The sequence below is a fragment of the Camelus dromedarius genome, chromosome 20, assembly GCF_036321535.1.
Source record: "Camelus dromedarius isolate mCamDro1 chromosome 20, mCamDro1.pat, whole genome shotgun sequence".
NCBI lineage: Eukaryota > Metazoa > Chordata > Mammalia > Artiodactyla > Camelidae > Camelus > Camelus dromedarius.
This window is the reverse complement of record NC_087455.1, coordinates 17,258,271-17,278,202: the sequence shown is the minus strand read 5'-3', so window position 1 is coordinate 17,278,202 and position 19,932 is coordinate 17,258,271. Positions and strand designations below refer to the sequence as shown.

The 19,932-nt window shown below is 43.0% G+C and overlaps 1 protein-coding gene across 1 annotated transcript in view; it reads right to left on the bottom strand.

Moving 5' to 3' along the window:
- Nucleotides 1-4,187: 4,187 nt before the first annotated feature.
- The window catches only part of SAMD12 (sterile alpha motif domain containing 12), a 343,035-nt gene continuing 327,290 nt past the window's right edge, over nt 4,188-19,932 (bottom strand). The window contains exon 5 of the mRNA XM_010988433.3: nt 4,188-4,339. Within this exon, the coding sequence (XP_010986735.1) occupies nt 4,317-4,339 (23 nt within the window). The 3' untranslated portion in view covers nt 4,188-4,316. The remainder of the gene's footprint in view (nt 4,340-19,932) is intronic.

Genomic DNA, 19,932 nt, shown 5'->3' with positions numbered 1-19,932 from the left:
CATCTAAGGACACTAAGGGGGCAGGACCCACTTGTTTTTGAAACAGAGTCCCCAGCTGTGCCCTGAGCAGATGCATCTCCTGGGCTGTCCCCCGTCATGATCTCACGGGTCTTATTTTGATTAGCGGCACTGACCGAACACCTCTGGGAGAAGAGAACCTCTGTTCCACTGTCCTTTGGGCACCAGGCTTTCCCCAAGGTCAAGCTTAAGAAGGAATTATTAGTCAGTACTGGGGAAATAAAGGCGACGACTATGTTTTTCTGTTTGTGTTCTTTATACAATACTTGAGATCTACCCAAGGAACTGTGTTAGAAGAAAGAGATTAAAAAGGGGGAAAAAAAAACACCACCACCACACACACACACACACACACACACACACACACACACACACACCCAAAGCAAAAAACTGAAGAGGGGGCCAGAGGAGAGGTGAATAAAAACAGCCTTTAAGGCAGAAAGGAATTGCTGTCATTTTCAAAGATTAGATTTTTAAAAAGAGACTATGGCAGCTTTAAGTCTAGTTGTCAAGTAACAAAATTACTCTAAAGAATATAGAGGAAAACATCACAAAGAACGAAGCTGCTAATGCACCGGAAGAGGAGGTTTTCGAGAAACGAAAATGCTAAGGGGTCTTCAAAACTTTTCTTCCAGGAGACTTTTATTGTTCCCATCCAAAATCAATTACGTGACATTTGCAGACAAAGAAAGCATTTGCAAGTAACAAGGGGGTACATGCATTAGAGGTTTTAATCCTTCATTTGTATTCTCAGGTAAGGTTGATTTTCCTTTTCCCCTGAAGGTTAAAAACGAGGCAGACTTCCCTTAGAAGGAAGGACTATTAGCCTCTGTCTGGGCAACAGAGAAGTGACGCTGGAGGGAACCGGGTAATTTCCCTGTGTTCTGGAGGTAGAAGTCAACTGTGCGGTTACACACCTCACAGAGCCCCGGCAGGGATGTGAAGACACGCCATTACCCACAAGAAAGCTGACCGGGTCTCGGTCCCCCTAGGTACGTCTTAAACTACTGAAGCGATTTGCTTTTTACCCTAGCAGAACCACTGATGCTCTGCATATTTAAATTCAGTTCTGGAGCCAGAACAAGCTTATCCCCTTGGCACCCCAGACAGTCTGGTAATTATTCATTCCCAAGAGTGCCTTTCCCACACACGTGTGGGGGCCAGCCTTTTAATCAAAGGTGCAGCACAGGTTTAAGGAAAAGTAAAGCATCAACAGTTTACAGCCCTTAGACATCAAAATACTTATCCCTTACCTCCCCGTCTCCTGCTTCCTACTAAACAAAACTCATCACAGCCATCTCTGAAGTTCTGGGAGATAAAATATCCTACATACATCTTGGGAAGATGTAACAGTGCAGCAGGAAGTAACCACGGGTAACCGTGGGTCAACGCACAACAAAGAACTCCAAGGCTGTCGAAGGAGGTCATTTCTCCATTTTGCTGGTTTAGCACGTGACTGCTCAGATTTTATGTTACCACGTTTCCAAAACTATGGCCTCAAATGATTTCAAACAGAGGTCAACAGCTTGGAAAACGGTAGCAGTTCATATGCAAATATGTGGTATGTTCCAGGAAGTAAGGCAGTTTTAGAGAAGCCATCCTCAACAGGGCTCATTCATTGTCTTCCTCTTTGCCTTCACCCATCTCCATCTTAACTCATCATCTTTTAATAAATGTCCAGCATTCTTTTGACTCAAAAAAAAAAAAAATAACAGCTAGGAAACTCTACTTATTTAATTGTTCAGAATACATTTTGCAAAAGCCAAAGTAAAGAAGGGTGAACCACCATCACGTAAAGAACATTTGTACCACAAAGCAAGTCCCGTTCCCCACAGGCGTAGCAGTAGTCTCTGAATGTCCCCAGCTAAACCAGTTCATTCCAGCTAGAATATCTCAGCATTGGGCAATAGCTCTTTTGACTTTATGTGGCCCAATTCTGTGTCCCCAGGACCAGTTATAGAATTGAGGCTTCAGAGAATCCAGCATCACGATGAATGGCTGTCTCTATATAAAGAATGGGACTATAGGTGACCAGGGTGGATATCAAGGGAAGCAACTGAAAGTTGCTTTGGGAGGCTCTTGCCAGCTAAATCTGGGTGTGGGAGGGCTGGCTGTATGTGACGGGTGCAAATATACAGCCTGTCGCTGTCCACTGTCTCACGGCAAAGGAAGTGCTTGCTGCCATATGCATTTGCCCACGTTACTTCAGCAGGTGATGAATGCTGTCTGAATTCAGTTTTCATTGTGGAAAAGGTGGATTGGGGATAGCGTTTTGGAGGAGGAGATACCATAAGGGCAGGGAGAATCTGCCTTGTACACTGTTGTCACCGCAGCTCAAAGCTAGGCACATAGTAGATGCTCAATAAAAGCTTGCTGAATAAAGGAAGACATAGAAGCTTGGAGGAAACTCTGCTATTGGGATTGAACCTCAGGAGATGGGCAGTGGAGACTGAGATGGCCAGAGGTGTTGGTAGCCAGGGCTGGGCCTCCTCAATCTGGATTTGTAAAGAATTATGGTCTCTGGGCCCCAAGAGTCCTGATGCTCACCCACCAAAGGGCCAGATCCTGGTGGTGACTGCAGCTCCTCTGAGTTCCCCGGAGGAAGCCCCGTTCTCTGGCATTACAGCCTGCCGACTTGTGGTGAGTCGTTCTGCTGGGTGACTCACCCGAAGCACATTTGGATCTCTCTTTCCTTCCCTGTCCAGTTTCCAAATCTCAGGCGGGGGTGTTTTCCAATGGGCTGTGCATTTCCTGATACCCCCAGGGGAGACAAGATGTGGGGAACAGACAATGAGCGTGTGTCTGGCGACCCTTTAAAGTGCCAAGCCTGCTTGCACTGGCCAGGTCCCAGAGCTGTTACATACACTTAAAAAAGTCTCCGATGTCTGCCCGTCACAAGCAGGGACTATGGGCTCCCAGAGCACACTCTGCTGAGTTTTTGATTCAGTCAACTTTATATTTTCAGAAAAAAAAAAAAAAAAAAAAAAAAAAGCTCCAGCATGATGTAGGGTCAGTCAATATGGACATTTCTCTAATTCTTAAGTAATGACTGGGTTGACCAGTTTCCCAGGACTGTGCTTTGTTGTAAGACATAGTAAAAAAAAAAATTAGTTGTGGGTAGAATCCCGGAAAGAATGAAAAGGGACTAGTAGGTCCTCTCCTGAGGAAGAAACCTAGGGTGGGACTGGAATCTTTTCCTTCTCTAGACATGCAGGGGGTCACTTGCTGTTTTTCCTCCTCAGAGAGTTGTGATTGAACTTGACCTAGAAAGTTCTCCAAATTAAAGTCAGACCACACAGGAAAGCTGCATTCTGCTGCCCTTACCATCAACCCATCCTAGTCTAAGATTAAAAGTTGGCCACTCACGTCCCATCGCCCCACTTTATTTTTTAAAGAACTCTTCTGTAGAATGAGAGACTCTATATATTGGCCAAATAGAAGCTCCCTGTGTTTGAGCGCTTTTATGTGCGGTGGTAAGTTGTGCCCAGGTGAGAGGAGACAAGAGCTAAGAGACCACATCACCAGGTCCACCTCGACTTCCCTTTGGGGCTATAAGACATCCCGTTGCTCAGTAAAGTGTCAAGAGGCCGAGGCTAACAGTATCGTGGCCACATTTACCGACTGGGGATGTGCTAGGAGTGGGTTCTTGTCACGGACAGTCTGAGCCAGAAATAGGACGAGATTTATAAAAGAACAAAAAAAAAGTAAAGACTTGTTTTCTCACATGTGCTGAACGTGCTGATTGGTTTCAGTGTAGTGTCCTCATGTAAAGTGCTTAAGGGTCGGACAGAATACCTTTAGATGTCATAACTAACACAATAGAGACATGTTTACATTCCGACCAGGGCATAACACTGTGAACACTTCCACTGAGACTGCAAAACTGCTGTAATTTTTTTTTTCCTAACACATCATGCCACCTGCACACATAATAAAATAATCCAGTAGTTGCCATGCTAAAACAGGACTTCTAGTGAAGGGCACAGACAGCTCCCCGAAGGGAGCTCGAGTTATGCACAGTGATGAAAACTGGAAGCAATTTTCCAGCTAACGGTCTGCCAATGACCACTTGGAACAAGTTGGCACTCTATATTATGCACCTCATTTTAAAATCCATAGCAAACTAAGATTTTCCAAAGCCCATCATCTTGACTGAATGGCTGCTTTTTCAGTTTATCTGGTTAATCTGTCAATGCTCCAAGGATATCTTCTGGCAGTGCCATGAGTTAGTCTTTCTGTGAGGAACAGGCCATGTTCTTATCAACTGGCAGGACAGCAGCTTGGAAGGCTAACCACGTTTATGGAGAACCCTCGGTTGAGGCTGCAAGAGGAAAAAGAAGAAAACATGATAAGCTATTTCTGTACATTCCCACATACTGGTGTTTAGCAGTGATCCTATTCAAACAAACCTTAGCATCCTCAGGGCAAAGAGAAAGCTCGAGTGGAGATAACGGATACTCAACTCCAGGATGAATTTATGGTGGCTTGTGCTCTTGGAATGTCTTTCCATTTTCATTTTTTGCAGAGCGTGGAAGATATCCATCTCCAAGATCGGTGAAATTGCACGGGAGGAAGGGGACAACCAGATCTCTGGAACGGGCATTCAGCCCTATGACAGGGCTGTGGTTAGGGAAACCATTTCATACGTTATGGGATTTCATGCATTTACTTGATCTGGGGCAAGATCAGATTGGGAAAGGCGTGGAAGCATTTTTTTTGGGGGGGGGTATGGTAGGGGGACGTTTATTCTTCACTGAGACGCTTTCCCAAGATAAAACCTAAAAGGAAATATTGGAAGAAGCATGGAGGTCCTGAGTTTGTTAGTTGTAAAGTCTGACTGGCTGAACAGGCTAGCGACTCGCCGGACAAAGTCATTAAAATCTCACCAACCTGAACTACTTGAATGGCAACCCTGCTTTTGACCTTGGGAATGCTCGTACAAATACATTTGCCTAATTTTCCCAACTTTTTCATTTTATAATTTTTCCACTATTTTATCTGGGTACTCCTTACAGATCCTTGTACACAGGTCCTCATTAATTAGTTAATAAGAGAGCACAACTGAATATTTTGCTGAGAAAAATATCAACATTAGCTTTATGTAATATACAAAACTATTGCACATTGGAGAGAAAGCAAAAGCTATTGATGTTAAAAAAAAAAAAGACCTAGTTTTAAAATTGGCTTTTCAAAAAAATGAGAGAATGTACAATTTAAAAGCAAATGTTTGATTAAAATTCATGATTTTTGTGACAGTGCAAAACCAAAAGTAAAGTACTATTTAAGTGTATTCAATATAAAATAATAGTACACGCGACTGATAAGGTTGTGATGGAGGTAGAATACCAGTATGTTGCTGATGGCGTTGTAAACCAGAAAACTAATGTCAATTTATTTAAAAACTATTAAACACTGACATTCATTGACTCAGTGTTTCCATTCTAAGAGTGTATCCTAAGGATGTAGTCTAAAAACATGGAAGCAGCTATTTGCACAAATACGCAACCCAGATGTTGTTTATAAGTGGAAAAATCAGAAAACACGCAGTCTCCTACTGAAAATTTAGGTTAAGTAAATTCTAGTACATTAACAAGATGGATGATTACATGATCATTAACATAATAATTACGATGATTATGTAGTAACATGGTGAACAGTTACGATATACTACAATATAAAACTTACACATATCTATAGAAAAGAAATGTAAGGGAAGTGATGAAGGGTATTTACTAATTTTGTTATAGTATTTTACATGAGAACAACAAAAATTAGGTTCACGAGGGTGCAGATTTGACCCAGGAGCACTGATTAACTAAAGCATCCACAGTTATTTTCATTCACTAATACTACTCAGAAAATAAATATTTACAATTTTCTTAAGGGAGAACACTCCAATATTATTGAAAGGGTTAAAAACTGACAAGAGTAGCAATCCTTTGTCCAAGCCAAGGGAGCAGTACAGCTGGAATAACAGATTTCTAGGAATCGGACACTGTACACCATCGCTGAAATGTTTGCTCAAATCAGCTCTGGAAAATGTGTGACCTTGGTAAAGAATGATTAAGAATAACCTAAATTTAAAAAGAAACATTAAAAAGTGAATAAAGATAATAAGGAGGAAACTCCAATTAGTCTACTTTGGATCCTGAGTCAGGAGTTGATAACTAGGTTTAGCACAGTTGCTACTTCTGCAAATAACCGTGTTTTCCACGTGCGCCTCTAATAGCTGGTGCAAAGCAGATGTGTCTGATTTTAGCCTATGATAACACTTACAACCATGGACATTTAAAGGTCTTTCACCTGTGGTTCCCCAATATGGTTCTTAGGATAGACAGAATTATCCCCATTTTATGGATGAAGAAATTGAGGCCCAGGGCTATTATTTGCCCAAGGTCACACTGCTACTGAAGGTCAAATCTGTACTCAGACTTGGGTGTGTCCAATTCTAGTGACATGTAGGAATGACAGGGACAAATATATCAGGTGTAGGTATTCAGAGTCTTTCCATCTTCTAAGTAGGATTCTGTGGTCATCCATAAGCCCAGTCAGCACAACGAGGGACCCAAGTGGGCACAGAAGAATACTGGTGGCTGAATTAATTTATTTTAGAAAGATGGAGATATTAGAAAGAACAGAGAGATACTCTTATAAGACATGAATACACACAGAAGTAGAGGCCACAGAGAGACCAACTGGGGGTTTGGGGAGTGGCATAGGAGATGTGGGGTGGTGGCTTCCATATGAGTGGGTCCTCTGGAAGAAGGATGGCCAAAGAGAAGAGTGCGTATGGTAAAACGCCACCTTGACCATCTTTCATTGGAATCAGTCTTCATTGCTCTTTGATGCTTTTGCAGTTAGTTGTGTTTCCTTTGAAGGTGTCAGCATGCTGAGCTGGGCTTCATATGGGAGCCCATGTTTCTTCAGGTTGTATGTGCAAGGGATGTGCCTAGTGCAAGGCCTGAACCATTGTCTTCCTATCACAGAGGTACGGTGATGGGCTCTTTGCTAGAAACTTCTGTCATCTGCAATAGGAATCATGCCTTCAGGTATGTAAAAGCTACATGAGGTCAGAATGCAAAGGTATGTAAAAGCTACATGAGGTCAGAATGCAAAGGTATGTAAAAGGTACATGAGGTCAGAATGGCACTCTGTATTAAGTGAATGGCCCTGGCTCTTTATATTTTTGTTTTTCTGTGTTTATTTATTTATTTATAATATATTTTTATTAAAGTATAGTCAGTTGACAAAGTGTCAATCTCTGGTGTACAGTACAATATTTCAGTCATATAGGAACATACATATATTCATTTTCATATTCTTTTTAACCATAAGTTACCGTAAGATATTAAACATAGTTGCCTGTGCTATACAGTATAAACTTGCTATTTATCTATTTTACATATAGTAGTTAGTATCTGCAAATCTCGAACTCCTAATTTATCCCTTCCCACACACTTCCCCCGCTGGTAACCATAAGTTTGTTTTCTATGTCTGTGAGTCTGTTTCTGTTTTGTAAATAAATTCATCTATTTTTTTAGATTCCACATATAAGTGATATCATATGGTATTTTTCTTTCTCTTTCTGGCTTACTTCACTTAGAATGACATTTTTCTGTTTTTTAACTGAAGTACAGTTGATGTATAATATTGTGTTAGTTTCAGGTATATAGCATAGTGATTTGTTTTTGCAGATTATATTCCATTATAGGTTATTACAAGATATTGGGTAGAGTTCTCTGTGCTATATAGTAAATCCTTGTTGCTTATCTATTTTATGTATAGTAGTTTGTATTTATTAATCTCATATTCCTAATTTGTCCCTCCTCTGCCCTTTGGTTACCATAAGTTTGTTTTGTATGTCTGTGAATCTGCTTCTGTTTTGTTTATACATTCATTTGTATTATTTTTTAGATTCCACACATAAGTGATATCATATAATATTTGTCTTTTTCTGCCTGACCTATTTCACTAAGCATTAGATTCTCTAGGTCCACCCATGTTGCTGCAAATGGCAATATTTCATTCTTTTTTACAGCTAAGTAATATTCCACTGTATATATATATAGACCACATCTTCTTAAGCCAATCATCAGTTGATAGGCACTAGGGTTGCTTCCAAGTCTTCACTATTGCAAACAGTGCTGCTATGAACATGTATCTTTTCAAATTAGAATTTTTGTATTTTTTTCCAGATATATACTGGATCATATAGTAGTTCTATTTTTAGTTTTTTGAGGAAATTCCATACTAATTTCCATAGTAGCTGCACCAATTTACATTCTTACCAACATTGTACAAGTGTTCCCTTTTCTCCAAGTCTTTGTTATTTGTGGTCTTTTTGATAACAGCCTTTCTGACCAGTGTAAGGTGAAATCTCATTGTGGTTTTGACTTGTATTTCTCTGATGATTAGGAATACTGAACATCTTTTCCTGTGCCTGTTGGCCATCTGTATGTCCTCTTTGGAAAAATGTCTATTCAGATCTTCCACCCATTTAAAACATCAAGTTGGTTGTTTTCTTGATATGGAATGGTATGAGCTGTTTATACACTTTGGATATTAACCCCTTATCGGTAATATCATTTGCAAATATTTTCTCCCATTCAGTAGGTTGTCTTTTCATTTTGTAGATGGTTTCCTTTGCTGTCCAAAAGCTTTAAGTTTGATTAGGTCCCATTTGTTTATTTTTGCTTTTATTTCTTTTGCCTGGGCAGGTTGATCTAAGAAAATATTGTTCTGATTTACGTCAAAGAATATTTTGCGTATGTTCTCATCTAGGAGTTTCATGGTATCATGTCTTACATTTAGGTCTTTAACTCATTTTGAGTTTGCTTTTGTATATGCTGTGAGGGAAGGTTCTAATTTCACTGTTTTACATGCCACCGTCCAGTTTTCCCATCATCACTTGTTGAAGTGACTGTCTTTCCTCCAGTGTATATTCTTGCCTTCTTTAATTGACCATAGGTGATGGGTATATCTCTGGGCTGTCTTTTCTATTCCATTGATTTATGTCTGTTTTTGTGCCAAATACTATAGCTTTCTAGTACAGTCTGAAGTCTGGAAGGGTTACACCTCCAGCTTTGTTCTTTTTTAATCAGGATTGCTTTGGCAATTCTGAGTCTTCTGTGGTTCTATATAAAGTTTAGGATTATTTGTTCTAGTTCTGTGAAGTCATGGGTATTTTGATAGGGATTGCATTCAATCTGTAGATTGCTTGGGGTAGTATGACCATTTAACAATATTAATTATTCTAATCCAAAAGCATGAGACGTCTTTCCATTTCTTTGTATCATCTTCAGTTTCCTTCATCAATATTCTATAGTTTTCAATGTATAGGCCTTCACTTCCTTGGTTAAGCTTATACCTAGGTATTTTATTCTTTTTGATGTGATTTTAAATGGGATTTTTTTAAACTTTCTCTTTCTGGCATTTCATTATTAGTGTATAGAAATGCCACAGATTTCTGTGTATTCATCTTGTATCCTGCTACCTGGCGGAAATAATTTATTGGTCCAATTTTCATGCGGAGGCTTTAGGGTTCTCTTCAGAGTATCATGTCATCTGTTCATAGGGATAGTTTTACATCTTCCCTTCCAAGTTGGATGCATTTTCTTTCTTTTTCTTATCTTACTGCTCTGCCTAGGACTTCCAATACTATGTTAAATAGAAGTGGCAAGAGTGGGCATTTTTGTCTTGTCCCTGAGTTTAGTGGGAAGGATTTCAACTTTTCACCATTGAGTACTATGTTGGCTGTGGCTCTGTTGTAAATGGTAGGTGGTTCTGGCTCTTTAAAGGGGGAGAAGTGTGATATTCGAGATGGTACAATTTTGGGCTGCATCCTCTGGGCTTTGCCATCCCGGACTCCCTCCAGCTCCTCACATGTACTAGGTTATTTACAGCCTTTGCTAAACCTTTCCTCCTGCCTAGGATGCTTTCTTGTACACCCTCAAACAGTAGTAAACACCTACTCCTCTATTTTTCAAGAGCACTTCAAGTGTCACATTCCTCATGAAGCCTTCCTTCCCACTAGAAACAGCTGACAACATCCCCCTGGATGCCAGCATGGCATCTTAAATGTTTACCACCCAACCCACCATGAACACTTTATTTTAATGTATCCATCTCTCCTCCTAAATTTTTTGAGGGTGGTACCATGTCTTACTGTTGTGTATCTTTCTAACTGTATAAAACGGGTGCAGAGCCAGGTATACAGAAAATGCTTAATAAATAGTCTTGAAATTAATGGAGAAAGGAATGAGGTTGGAGAAGAGGAGTTTTTTCTTTTTCAGGGCTTGATTCAGTACCTAATTTTACTTGAGATTTAATCCTGTAGCTCGGGTCGGCATACAGAGAGGGGGTTGCTCCTGTTTCTTCCTCTGTATCTAAGGACTACTCCAGGGACATGTGCATCGGAGCCGGCCAGGTACGGATTGGCAGCTAACCAACAGTAAAGGGCTTCTTCTCAAATCTTTTATCAGTGGGCCAGCATTCCTAGTTTAGGCATTCTGGGAACCAATCACCTCTTTACTCCAATAGCTTCAGAGTCCAGGGTGAGTAGGGAGATATTAGAGCCCAATGTTTAAAGAGCATGAGTTCTGGAATCAGGCAGATCTGGTTGATATCCCAGGCTCACCTCTTACCAGCTATATGATGTTGAAAACATGAATTTCTCCAGACCTCAATGTCTTCACCTTTAAAATGGTCACGACAATCCCCACCTCACTGGGTTGCTGTAATGATGAAATGGGCTCATAGAAAAAGTACTTTGCATGGTGTTTGGCAAATAGTTGATATCTGCGAAATGATGACTACTAATTATTATTATTATTACTGCCGAAACTTCCCAAAATTCCCTAGAGAAACTTTAGATACAAATAGGTCAATGTATGCCACAATGCCACAGCTAGGGGCCAGGAAACAAACAACATGGACTGGAGGTCAAGCCTTCGCTCCCTCCAGCAACAGATAACCCTCTTCTTGCCTGCCAAGGCCACAGTCAACACATCCTGGCTTCCACTCTCGCCCAGATTAGCACAGTCCCCGTCAGACAATCTCATGATAAGGAGAGTTCACAGCAGACACTTCAAAGGCAGGAAGAAGCTGGCCCAGGAGGCCAAGGCCAGCTTGGCAGAGGATCCAAGAACAGATCTGGGAATGAGAGTGCACAGGGCCACCTCTCCTCACTCCAGCAGCCAGGGTGTGTTGGGGAAAGAGGAAAAAACACTGTGTGCAGGCAGCCCCATCTCTCATGGGCTGAAGAAATAGGACCTCATCTCCTAGAAGGGTTGTTTAATGTCTTCCATTCTAAAAGAAGTGCCCCTAGCTCCTACCTGAAAGCATCTTTCCCGTGCCTCAAGCCTGAACCATCCTTTGACGTGGAACAATTTATAGCCAGTGTGAGATGCACATTCCAAAGGAGTGAGCTCCACTGTCTTCCTCCACAAAATAGTCAATAATAAGCAGAACTAACATTTACGGAGCAGCTACAATGGCCAACTGACGTTTTAGAGGAAGTCTCCTCATTGACTCCTCACCACCATCTTTGAGGCCTGAATTGCATTATCCTCATAACCCACCTGGGAAAAATGAGGCCAAGTTCATGAACTTGTCACAACCACCCTGCTGGAACATCTACAGCTGAGACTGGAACACAGATCTGTTCTCACCATGATGCTTTCCTGACTCAGTACAAAATGAGGTAGGAAAGCAAGTTCCTAAACTCCAATAGGAGACCAGGAGACAAAGCCAGTAATGTATTTGTATAAAGGAAAGCTCATCAAAGGTCAACCCAGTGCAATAAAGTGCCCGAAATAAGAGGTGTGACCTACAGAAATGTAGGTGGACCTACACTCCCATCTAACAGTCTGAAAACTGTGCTAAGTTTAGAGTCGTGGTTCTCAACTGGGTGCAGTTTTGCCCCATCTGGCAATGCTAGGAGATATTTTTGAAAGTCACAGCTTGGGGGCAGGGGGTGGTTACCCCTGTTATCTAATGGGTAGAGGCCAGGGACTCTGGTAAACATCCTGGAATGCATAGGACAGACCCGCACTTCAAAGAATTATCCAGCTCAGAATGTCAATAATGCTGAGGTTGGTTTAGAGGATACAGGTCCTTGTTTATCTTCTATTCCTGGTTGTGAGCCAAATATATCTCTCCCAAAATAGGCCACGATAAAAACCGACATAAATGTGCCTCTTGTGTGTACAGGAAATAAGGCTAATTTCAAACCTCACTCCCCTCTTCTCTTCATCACTTGCTTGTGTTACTTGATTTTTACATTCAATGTAGTCAAAACCTCTAGTACTAAATCATTTCTAACTTTTAGAACCCTCACAGGCATGCCATTGTAAGAATCAAGGTGGGATGATTTAAACAGGTGTGCTCAATTAATTAATTAGTATGTATGGAAGACATTAGGAGATAAAAGGACAATGGAAGATTTATGTGGTAATAAAACTCAACTCCGCTAACCAGCTCTCTGGTGGGGGAAGTCACATGCATACTCAGCTGCACTGGTGTCATCTCTGCCACTACCTGCCCCGCTAAGAGTTTGGGGGTGGTCATTTGCCCCCTGAGAATGTGATTGAGAAGTCAATGCTACCCTGACAGCACGAAGATGGGGGACAGAATTCCTGGGAGGATGGTCTTCAGGACGGTAGAGGACTCCGGTTGAGGGCAGTAAAGCCGATGATGGACACAAACTAGTCTGTGACTTCTCATGGCCCCTAGTAAACTGGGAACTGCAGTGACTCTGTCTGTGATGGTTAAATTATGTGTCCACGTGACTGGGCCATGAGGGGGCCAGATACATGATTAAACATTATTCTGGGTGTGTCTGGGAGGATGTTTCTGAATGAGATGAACATTTGAATCAGTAGCCTGAGTAAAGCAAACTGCTTTCTGTAATGTGAGTGGTCCCCATCCCGTCAACTGAAGGCCTGAGTAGAAACAAAAGGCTGAGTAAGGGAGAGTTCACTCTCTCTGCCTGTCTTTGAGTTGGGACATCAGTCTTCTCCTGCATTTGGACTCAGATTTGTACTGGAACTAAGACCATCAGCTCTCCTGGGGCTCCAGACAGCAGATCTTGGACCTTCTCGGCCTCCTAATTGTGTGAGTCTTGCCTTAAAATTTTCTTTTTTCTTTTCTTTTCTATCTTTTCTTTTCTATCTTTTCTTTTCTTTTCTTTTTTCTTTTCCTTCCCTTCCCTACCCTTCCTTCCTTCCTTTTCTTCCTTTTCCTTCCCTTCCCTACCCTTCCTTCCTTTCTTTTCTTTCTTTCTTTTTCTTCTTTCTTTCTTTCTTTTTCTTCTTTCTTTCTCTCTTTTCTTTCTTTCTTTCTTTCTTTCTTTCTTTCTTTCTTTCTTTCTTTCTTTCTTTCTTTCTTTCTTTCTTTCTTTCTTTCTTTCTTTCTTTCTTTCTTTCTTTCTTTCTCTCTCGCCCCCCTCTCCCCTCCCCCCATTATCTCTCTCTAGATAGATAGGGCTCTATTGGAGACCAGTGGTTCCTATTGGCTCTGTTCCTTTGGGTAACACTAACACAGAGTCTACAGATCACGATGACCATAACAGTAAGTACCATCATTAACCGAGTACTTACTATGCACTAAGCATCACGCTAAGAACCTGCATCCGTTTTGCAGCAACTGAAGGAGGTAGATATCATGACCTGACTCCACAGATGAAGAAAGTCAGGCTCGGGGAGATAAGTGACATAAGACCTTCAGGCCAGGCTGTGACCCTTGATCTGATTATGACATGTCAGGGGCCTGTTGATGCCACAAGTACTAAGGAGACATGGGAGGTCTCAAGGCCCCACAGGAATATTTTCAGGCAGTCGTTTATACCCATGTGGGGTAGGCAGGCTTGGCTTCCATCTCCCACCCTCTCAGCCCCTGATTTTATTCTTTCAATTAGAGAGGGATTGGTTCCTGATATGAAGAGGAGTCTTTCTCCTGCTAGCTTTACTCTCCTCCTTGGCTTGCCGCCCCTCTGCAGGGAGTCTGAGGGTTTGTAGGATGAGCGAAACTGGACCAACACACACACGTGTGTGCGCACGCGCGCACACATACACACACAGAGAAAGAGAGACAGAGAAGAGTGCACTTGTGTGCCAGCTGCCTCTCTCCTTTTCCTCAGCCCTAGAGGGGAAAGAAAAAACCCAGCTCACGCTGTATTTGTTCCTCATGGTTCTACTACAAATAAACTGCTAGTCTACGCTAGGAGGCTAAGAAACCTCAGAAACGGACTCTGGTTACAGTGGGTGAGTTTGAATCTCTAGATTCCAGGGTTTTTAGAACTCTGTCCTTTTGGCCTGAGGTTCTGAAACTTGACTGCATCAGACTCACCTCAAGGAGCTTCTTAAAATTTGTACTGTGTCCAGCCTCCCTCTGTCGCCGCCGATTCAGAGTACAGGGGGAGGTCTAGAAATCTGTGTGTTTACCCAGTGGCTCAGTGATTCTCCTGAAGCCAGCTTGGCACTCACCCGCTGGCGGCCTGTGTCTTTTCCCCAGTACTTAAGTAGTAGCTATTTGTCCTTCAGACAGAGAACAGTGTGCAGACCGTGGGGGAAATTTGGTTTATAGTCTGGTTCACTTCATATAATAAAACATGAAGAATCCTGGATATGACAGAATGCGATGATCCAAATACTGGGTTTTAGAGTGAGGCAAGCAGGAGTGGCAAGACTCAAGCAAGCCATCCAACCCATTCGTAGCCCCAGGGAATCAGGTGGTCCCACTATTGTTCAGATTCTACAGGCTGATTCATGGATCAATCAACCAAGCCAGCAAACAACATTTATTCCATTGAGTATTTCCTAAGATGCCCCGCATTGCCCTGGGGGCTGCAGGGCTTGGAGAGTTTCTTATCTGACTCGCCGTACTTATCATACTGTGTTAGCATCACCTGATGATGCCTGTCTCGTGACTAATGCTCCTCCAACTTTACTGTGCCTGGAAATCCCCTGGAAAGGCTGGTAAAACCCAGATTTTGGGGCCCCAAATGGAAAGAATCTGAGGTCTGGAGTGGGTCTGTGACTCTGCATTTCTAACAAGCTTGCTGCAAGTCTGAGGACCACTCTAAGCACCACTGCTCCTAACCACAAGCTTCTTCAGTCCATGAGTATGTCTTATTCTTCTCTTTATGCAGTTTGTGGTAGGATACCTATATTAGCAAAGGGGTTCTCAAAATGTTTGTTTCATGGATGGATGGGTGAATGGATGGTGAAGTACATGTATGAGATTAGCAGTTTCTTAAAGTAAGATTAGAATTTCTTGGGGTTCATAGTATTTTTCTTGAATGAGAATGGATTCACGAATTTTCAGTGTATGCAAGCATCTGAGCTCTATATATTCTCTGTGAAAATTCAGGAGGCTTATCACCTTCAGTCTCCGGGCATGATTTCCCCAGGAAAATGGCAAAACCTCACCCAGCTTTAGGGCCATCTTGAGCTAGAAGCCTGCTGACAACAGTGGTTACCATCTTGCACCGCATGAATATGAGATGATGCATTTCTGGGAGGCAGTATCATCAGGCCAGATGCTCTCAGCAGGGACGGGTTCCTACCGCCAATTAGTCAGAGGTAACCCCAATGATTCCATTCTCTGCACTAGACAGAGGCAAGATTCTCAAGTCATTAAATTCCAATAGCCACTCTAAAAGCTCTTAGGACCTTCCAGCAGAAAACTCTGTCCACTGGCACAGACAACAATGAATCTCATGAGGGAACATGGAAACCCTGAAGTTTAATTCAAGTTGCCACTGAAAGACCCCTCCACCTCCACACTGTCAGACCGGCTGGCAGATTACATTCTGAGGGATGCTTTCCTAATTTCTCTCATGGCTTCTGGACCCCACTTCATTCGGTCACAGAGCCTGGCGCCTTTCATGTTTGTTAACTGAATGAATAAATCAAGTCCTTTTTCATTTTTATCCCCCCTTTAAGTTCATCTATACCCCTCTTTGTCTTTCTCTCTACTTAATCTTATTTTAATCTCAAGAGCCTCTCTGTTGACCAATCCAATAGCTTCTTCATTGGAAAAATGTTCTCTAAGATTCACCTTTTCAGAAAAAGTATGTTCTAAGAAAATTCTCCAGATCCTGCAGCTTTGCCAAGAGAAAAGCACACTTTTTAAGGAGTACACAGGGTATACTCAGTGCTTCTCCTTTTGTGAGCCAAGTCTCAAGGGGCTACAGTGCCTCTTTATGAAATAATGCTACAAAGCTACATAAATACAAGCAAATAACACTGCGAGCCATGATAGATTTCACCAGCCAGAACCTTAGAGTATAAGGTATTTTAGAATAAGCCTTCCCAAATTTTAACGTGCCTATGGGCCACATACCGTAGGCATGTAGGCAAAGGTATCTTCTTAAAATGCGGGTTTTGAAGGTCTGACAAGCTCTCAGGCACTACCAGTGCTGCTGGTGTGCGGACCACACTTTGAGAAGCAAGGCTGTAGATTTCCCAGAGCGGCGCCGTCCAATGGAGCCTTCCGCAGGGATGGAAATGTTCTATATCTGCTGTCTAATATGGCAGCGGGGAGCCCCTGTGGCGGGGCACTTGACATGTGGCTAGTGTCCTGAAGAAATCAATGTTACATTTTGTTCAGTTTTGAAGCGTTTAAATTTAAATGGTCACATGTACCTAGTGGCTGCCATACTAGACAGCTGCTTTAGAGTGCTGCAGACAGAGCAAGGAGAAGCCACAAATCCTTTCAACCATATTGTCAATTTATTCTGATTCCCACCCTCCTCCTTTTCTTCTTTCTGCAGGGAGAGCTCAAGGCTTCCCCTCTGGTCTCCATCATGTTCCCAGAATTACTCTCTAAACAAAACAGTAATTAGGAAAGACTTTATAAACGTTCTAAAGTGCAGAAGATTATCTCGTTTACAGAAACCCTTTTAAGCTGGGAAAACCAAGCAAGAAGCCTTATGAGAAACAGTTCTTTTGTTATGGGCCCCTTCACCCTGGGGTATGTCTAGCAGGATTTTGAAGACAGGCTCCAGGGTTATTTCTTTGCTGCAGGTTTTGGCCCTTTGGCCTGGAACCAGGAGTGAATGCAGACAGTCCAGGCATCCTAGAATACGTAAGTTCAGAAAAGAAACAGAGCTCAGTTCAAGCTGAGTTCTCCCAAATGAGAAAATGCTGAAGGTGGGGAAAGGGGAGGGTTTAGTTTCATCAAAACGGGACTCAGCTCTCAGCATGTTACAGTCTACATCACAGTTAATGAGGTTTGGGGGTCTTCCCTGGGCTGGTGAGTATTAATTTCCATTGAGGAAAAAGTTATGAGGCTTGGATGTCTTAACGATAACAGATAATTTCTCAGTGTTGGCGGAGCTACAAAGCACGTTGCTATGAAACTGTGTGGATTGGGCTATTTCTTTTGTGTACAGCGTTCCCCCTTAAAGAATCCACTTGGCCTGAGTTGCAAACCTACTTGGGGACCCTTGTGATTAATTGCTTGAACTGGCTGGTGGCCATCAGCAGGGTCCTGCAGTTCACCAAGTGCTACACAGAATTATGAAGCTGAAGATTTAATGGGATTTCAGGTAATAGAGCCCAGATGTCCAAGACTATGATGTTTGAAATTGCGCTGCTCGCAAGGCTGCAGAGCTTAAACCTTATTTATTTCTTGCTTAGTAAATTTCCCTGTTTCCATCTTGATGTCATCTTGGACCAGTCAAATGCTCAGGCCCTCACCTTGACATACGGCATCGAGAGGAGCCATTCACGTACATGCACCTGAAGCCAACAGCCTGGAGATACGTGGGCGCCCTACCTTCCTGCCCAGGCTCTTGGGATTACCTTTCAGCCAAGGACAGGGTAATTAACAGCCCTACCTCCACCTTGCCGCTATGCAGTGCTTAAATTCCAAATTGCTTTCACGCGTTTAATTGCATTTTATTCCATCAGGGTCCAGGAGAAGTGGGCTGGGACAGGTATTATCATTTTCATTTGGATGAAGAAACCAAGGTACAAGGGATAATAATAGTTAACATTTGTGGAACCCTTATGTGCCAAGAAGCACTGTTCCTGTGGGGTTTCTGTGCATTGTTTCCTTTAAGCCGCATAACAGCCTTGAGGTTGATATGATTATTGGCTCCACTTTGAAACCCAGAAAACTAAGGCACAGAGAGGCTGGGTCACATTGCTAATAACCGATGGAGCCGGGATGGAAGCTGGTACTCTGGCTCTTAGTTGCGATGCACTGCCACCTCCCTAAGGAAGTACCATCAGCATCCCAGACAAGATGTGGAGTCTGTTGGTGCTAACGTAGCATTCATTTCACATCCTTTGCAAGATGGAAGACAGTTCCCAGCCACGCTTTCCTAACAAGAAGCCCCCTAGACCCCTATCCCCTATTCTTAGAGCAATGCCACCCCTTGAATGCCCTAAGGAGAGGAGAGGGATTCTGTTTAATGGTACCCTGTTTGAGAAGAACACTTGGCCGAATATTCCAGGCCTTTTTATGATCACATTTCAGCCTCTCCTTCCAGACTTATCCACCCTGTGTTTCAGTCACAGTAACTGATGGAATTTGTCCCCTCCTGCCCTTCCTTGGTTTACACGGTCCCTACTTCCGGCCTCATCCTCCTGCCCCAGCTCTCCCCTTCCTACCTGGCCAGCTCCCCCACCCGCCTCAAGGAGGCTTCACACGTTCCCTTTAAGCATCCCTCTCCCTGTTCAGCACTTCCGCATGGCTTAGTTGAATGAATGACCCAGTGGAATAAACATCACTTTCTGATCGCTCTACCAGGCACTATGCGAGTCCACGGGGACATAAAGATGAACAACAAACAGCCCTTGTCACTGCCCTCAGGAATCTTCTGGTCTACTGAGAGATCCACCCACGAGAAAACCACCATCACATAGTGTCCCGCACGTCACTGCAGAAGGAAGGCTGCTTGCCACTGTTTACAGATACGGCTGGGAATTGTGCCTAAGTCCCAGGCCTCCCCCTGGTGAGGGAGACTTTACGGGCGGAGGGCTTGTATTTTATGTGTCTTTGTTCGGCAGTCTCTAAGCTGCGCAACTATATGCTAACTAATGAAGGGCTGTCTTCCACGTGATGGGGTCTCTCACTCTGGTAGGAGCAGTCTAGAACCTCCCCCTCCTCTCCTGTCTTTTCAGTGGAAATGGTGCGGCCCAGCCAGGGACGGGGAGAGGAAGCTCTGGGGGTTTCCTTGGGTTCAGTGAGCAGCAATGGCCCAAACCATAGCTCTCTGTTCTGTAAGGGGCCAGAGAATGTTTAACGTACTGTCTTAAAATTAAGAGTTTGGGTGAGTCTTCCTAAAACTTACATCTGTCTTCAAGGGTTGGGAAACCGTTTTTTAAAATCACTCTGATTTGAGAGCAGTTACTCTGATTACTTGGGATTAGGTGACCCCTTATAAACCTCTCTGCACAAATACACTTTTTCATTAGTTACTCTTCTCAACAGGATTGGGGAGGAATCCTGGGCAGTGGCCCAGCCCCATGAAAAGCTCTCTCTCTGGAGAGTCTGGGTTTGGTTCGGGGGGCCCGCGCCGCAGCACTCCATTCATATTTGGGGAAGTTTGCTGGAGATGGGAGGTGGAACGGCTGTCACTGATCTTCCCAGAGCCACCAACCCGTGTTGCCCTGCAAGTTTAAGGCATCAGCATGGGACAAGGAAAACGCGATTCTTCCGCTTGCTAGTTCTCAGACTGGTCAAGTTATTTAACCTCTCTGAGCCACAGCCTCCTCATCTGTGAGAGGATCCATGTGTGGCTTGCAGATGTTTTTGTGAGAACTACTACATTTCATTGAACCCAAGATGTAATTTTTAAAATGTGCTACTGAGAAAGGAAAAAAAAAAAAACAAAACCCACTGCTAATGGAACTATGACGCAATGCTTTTTTGGACCATTCTGCACCAGGCATGATGTTAACC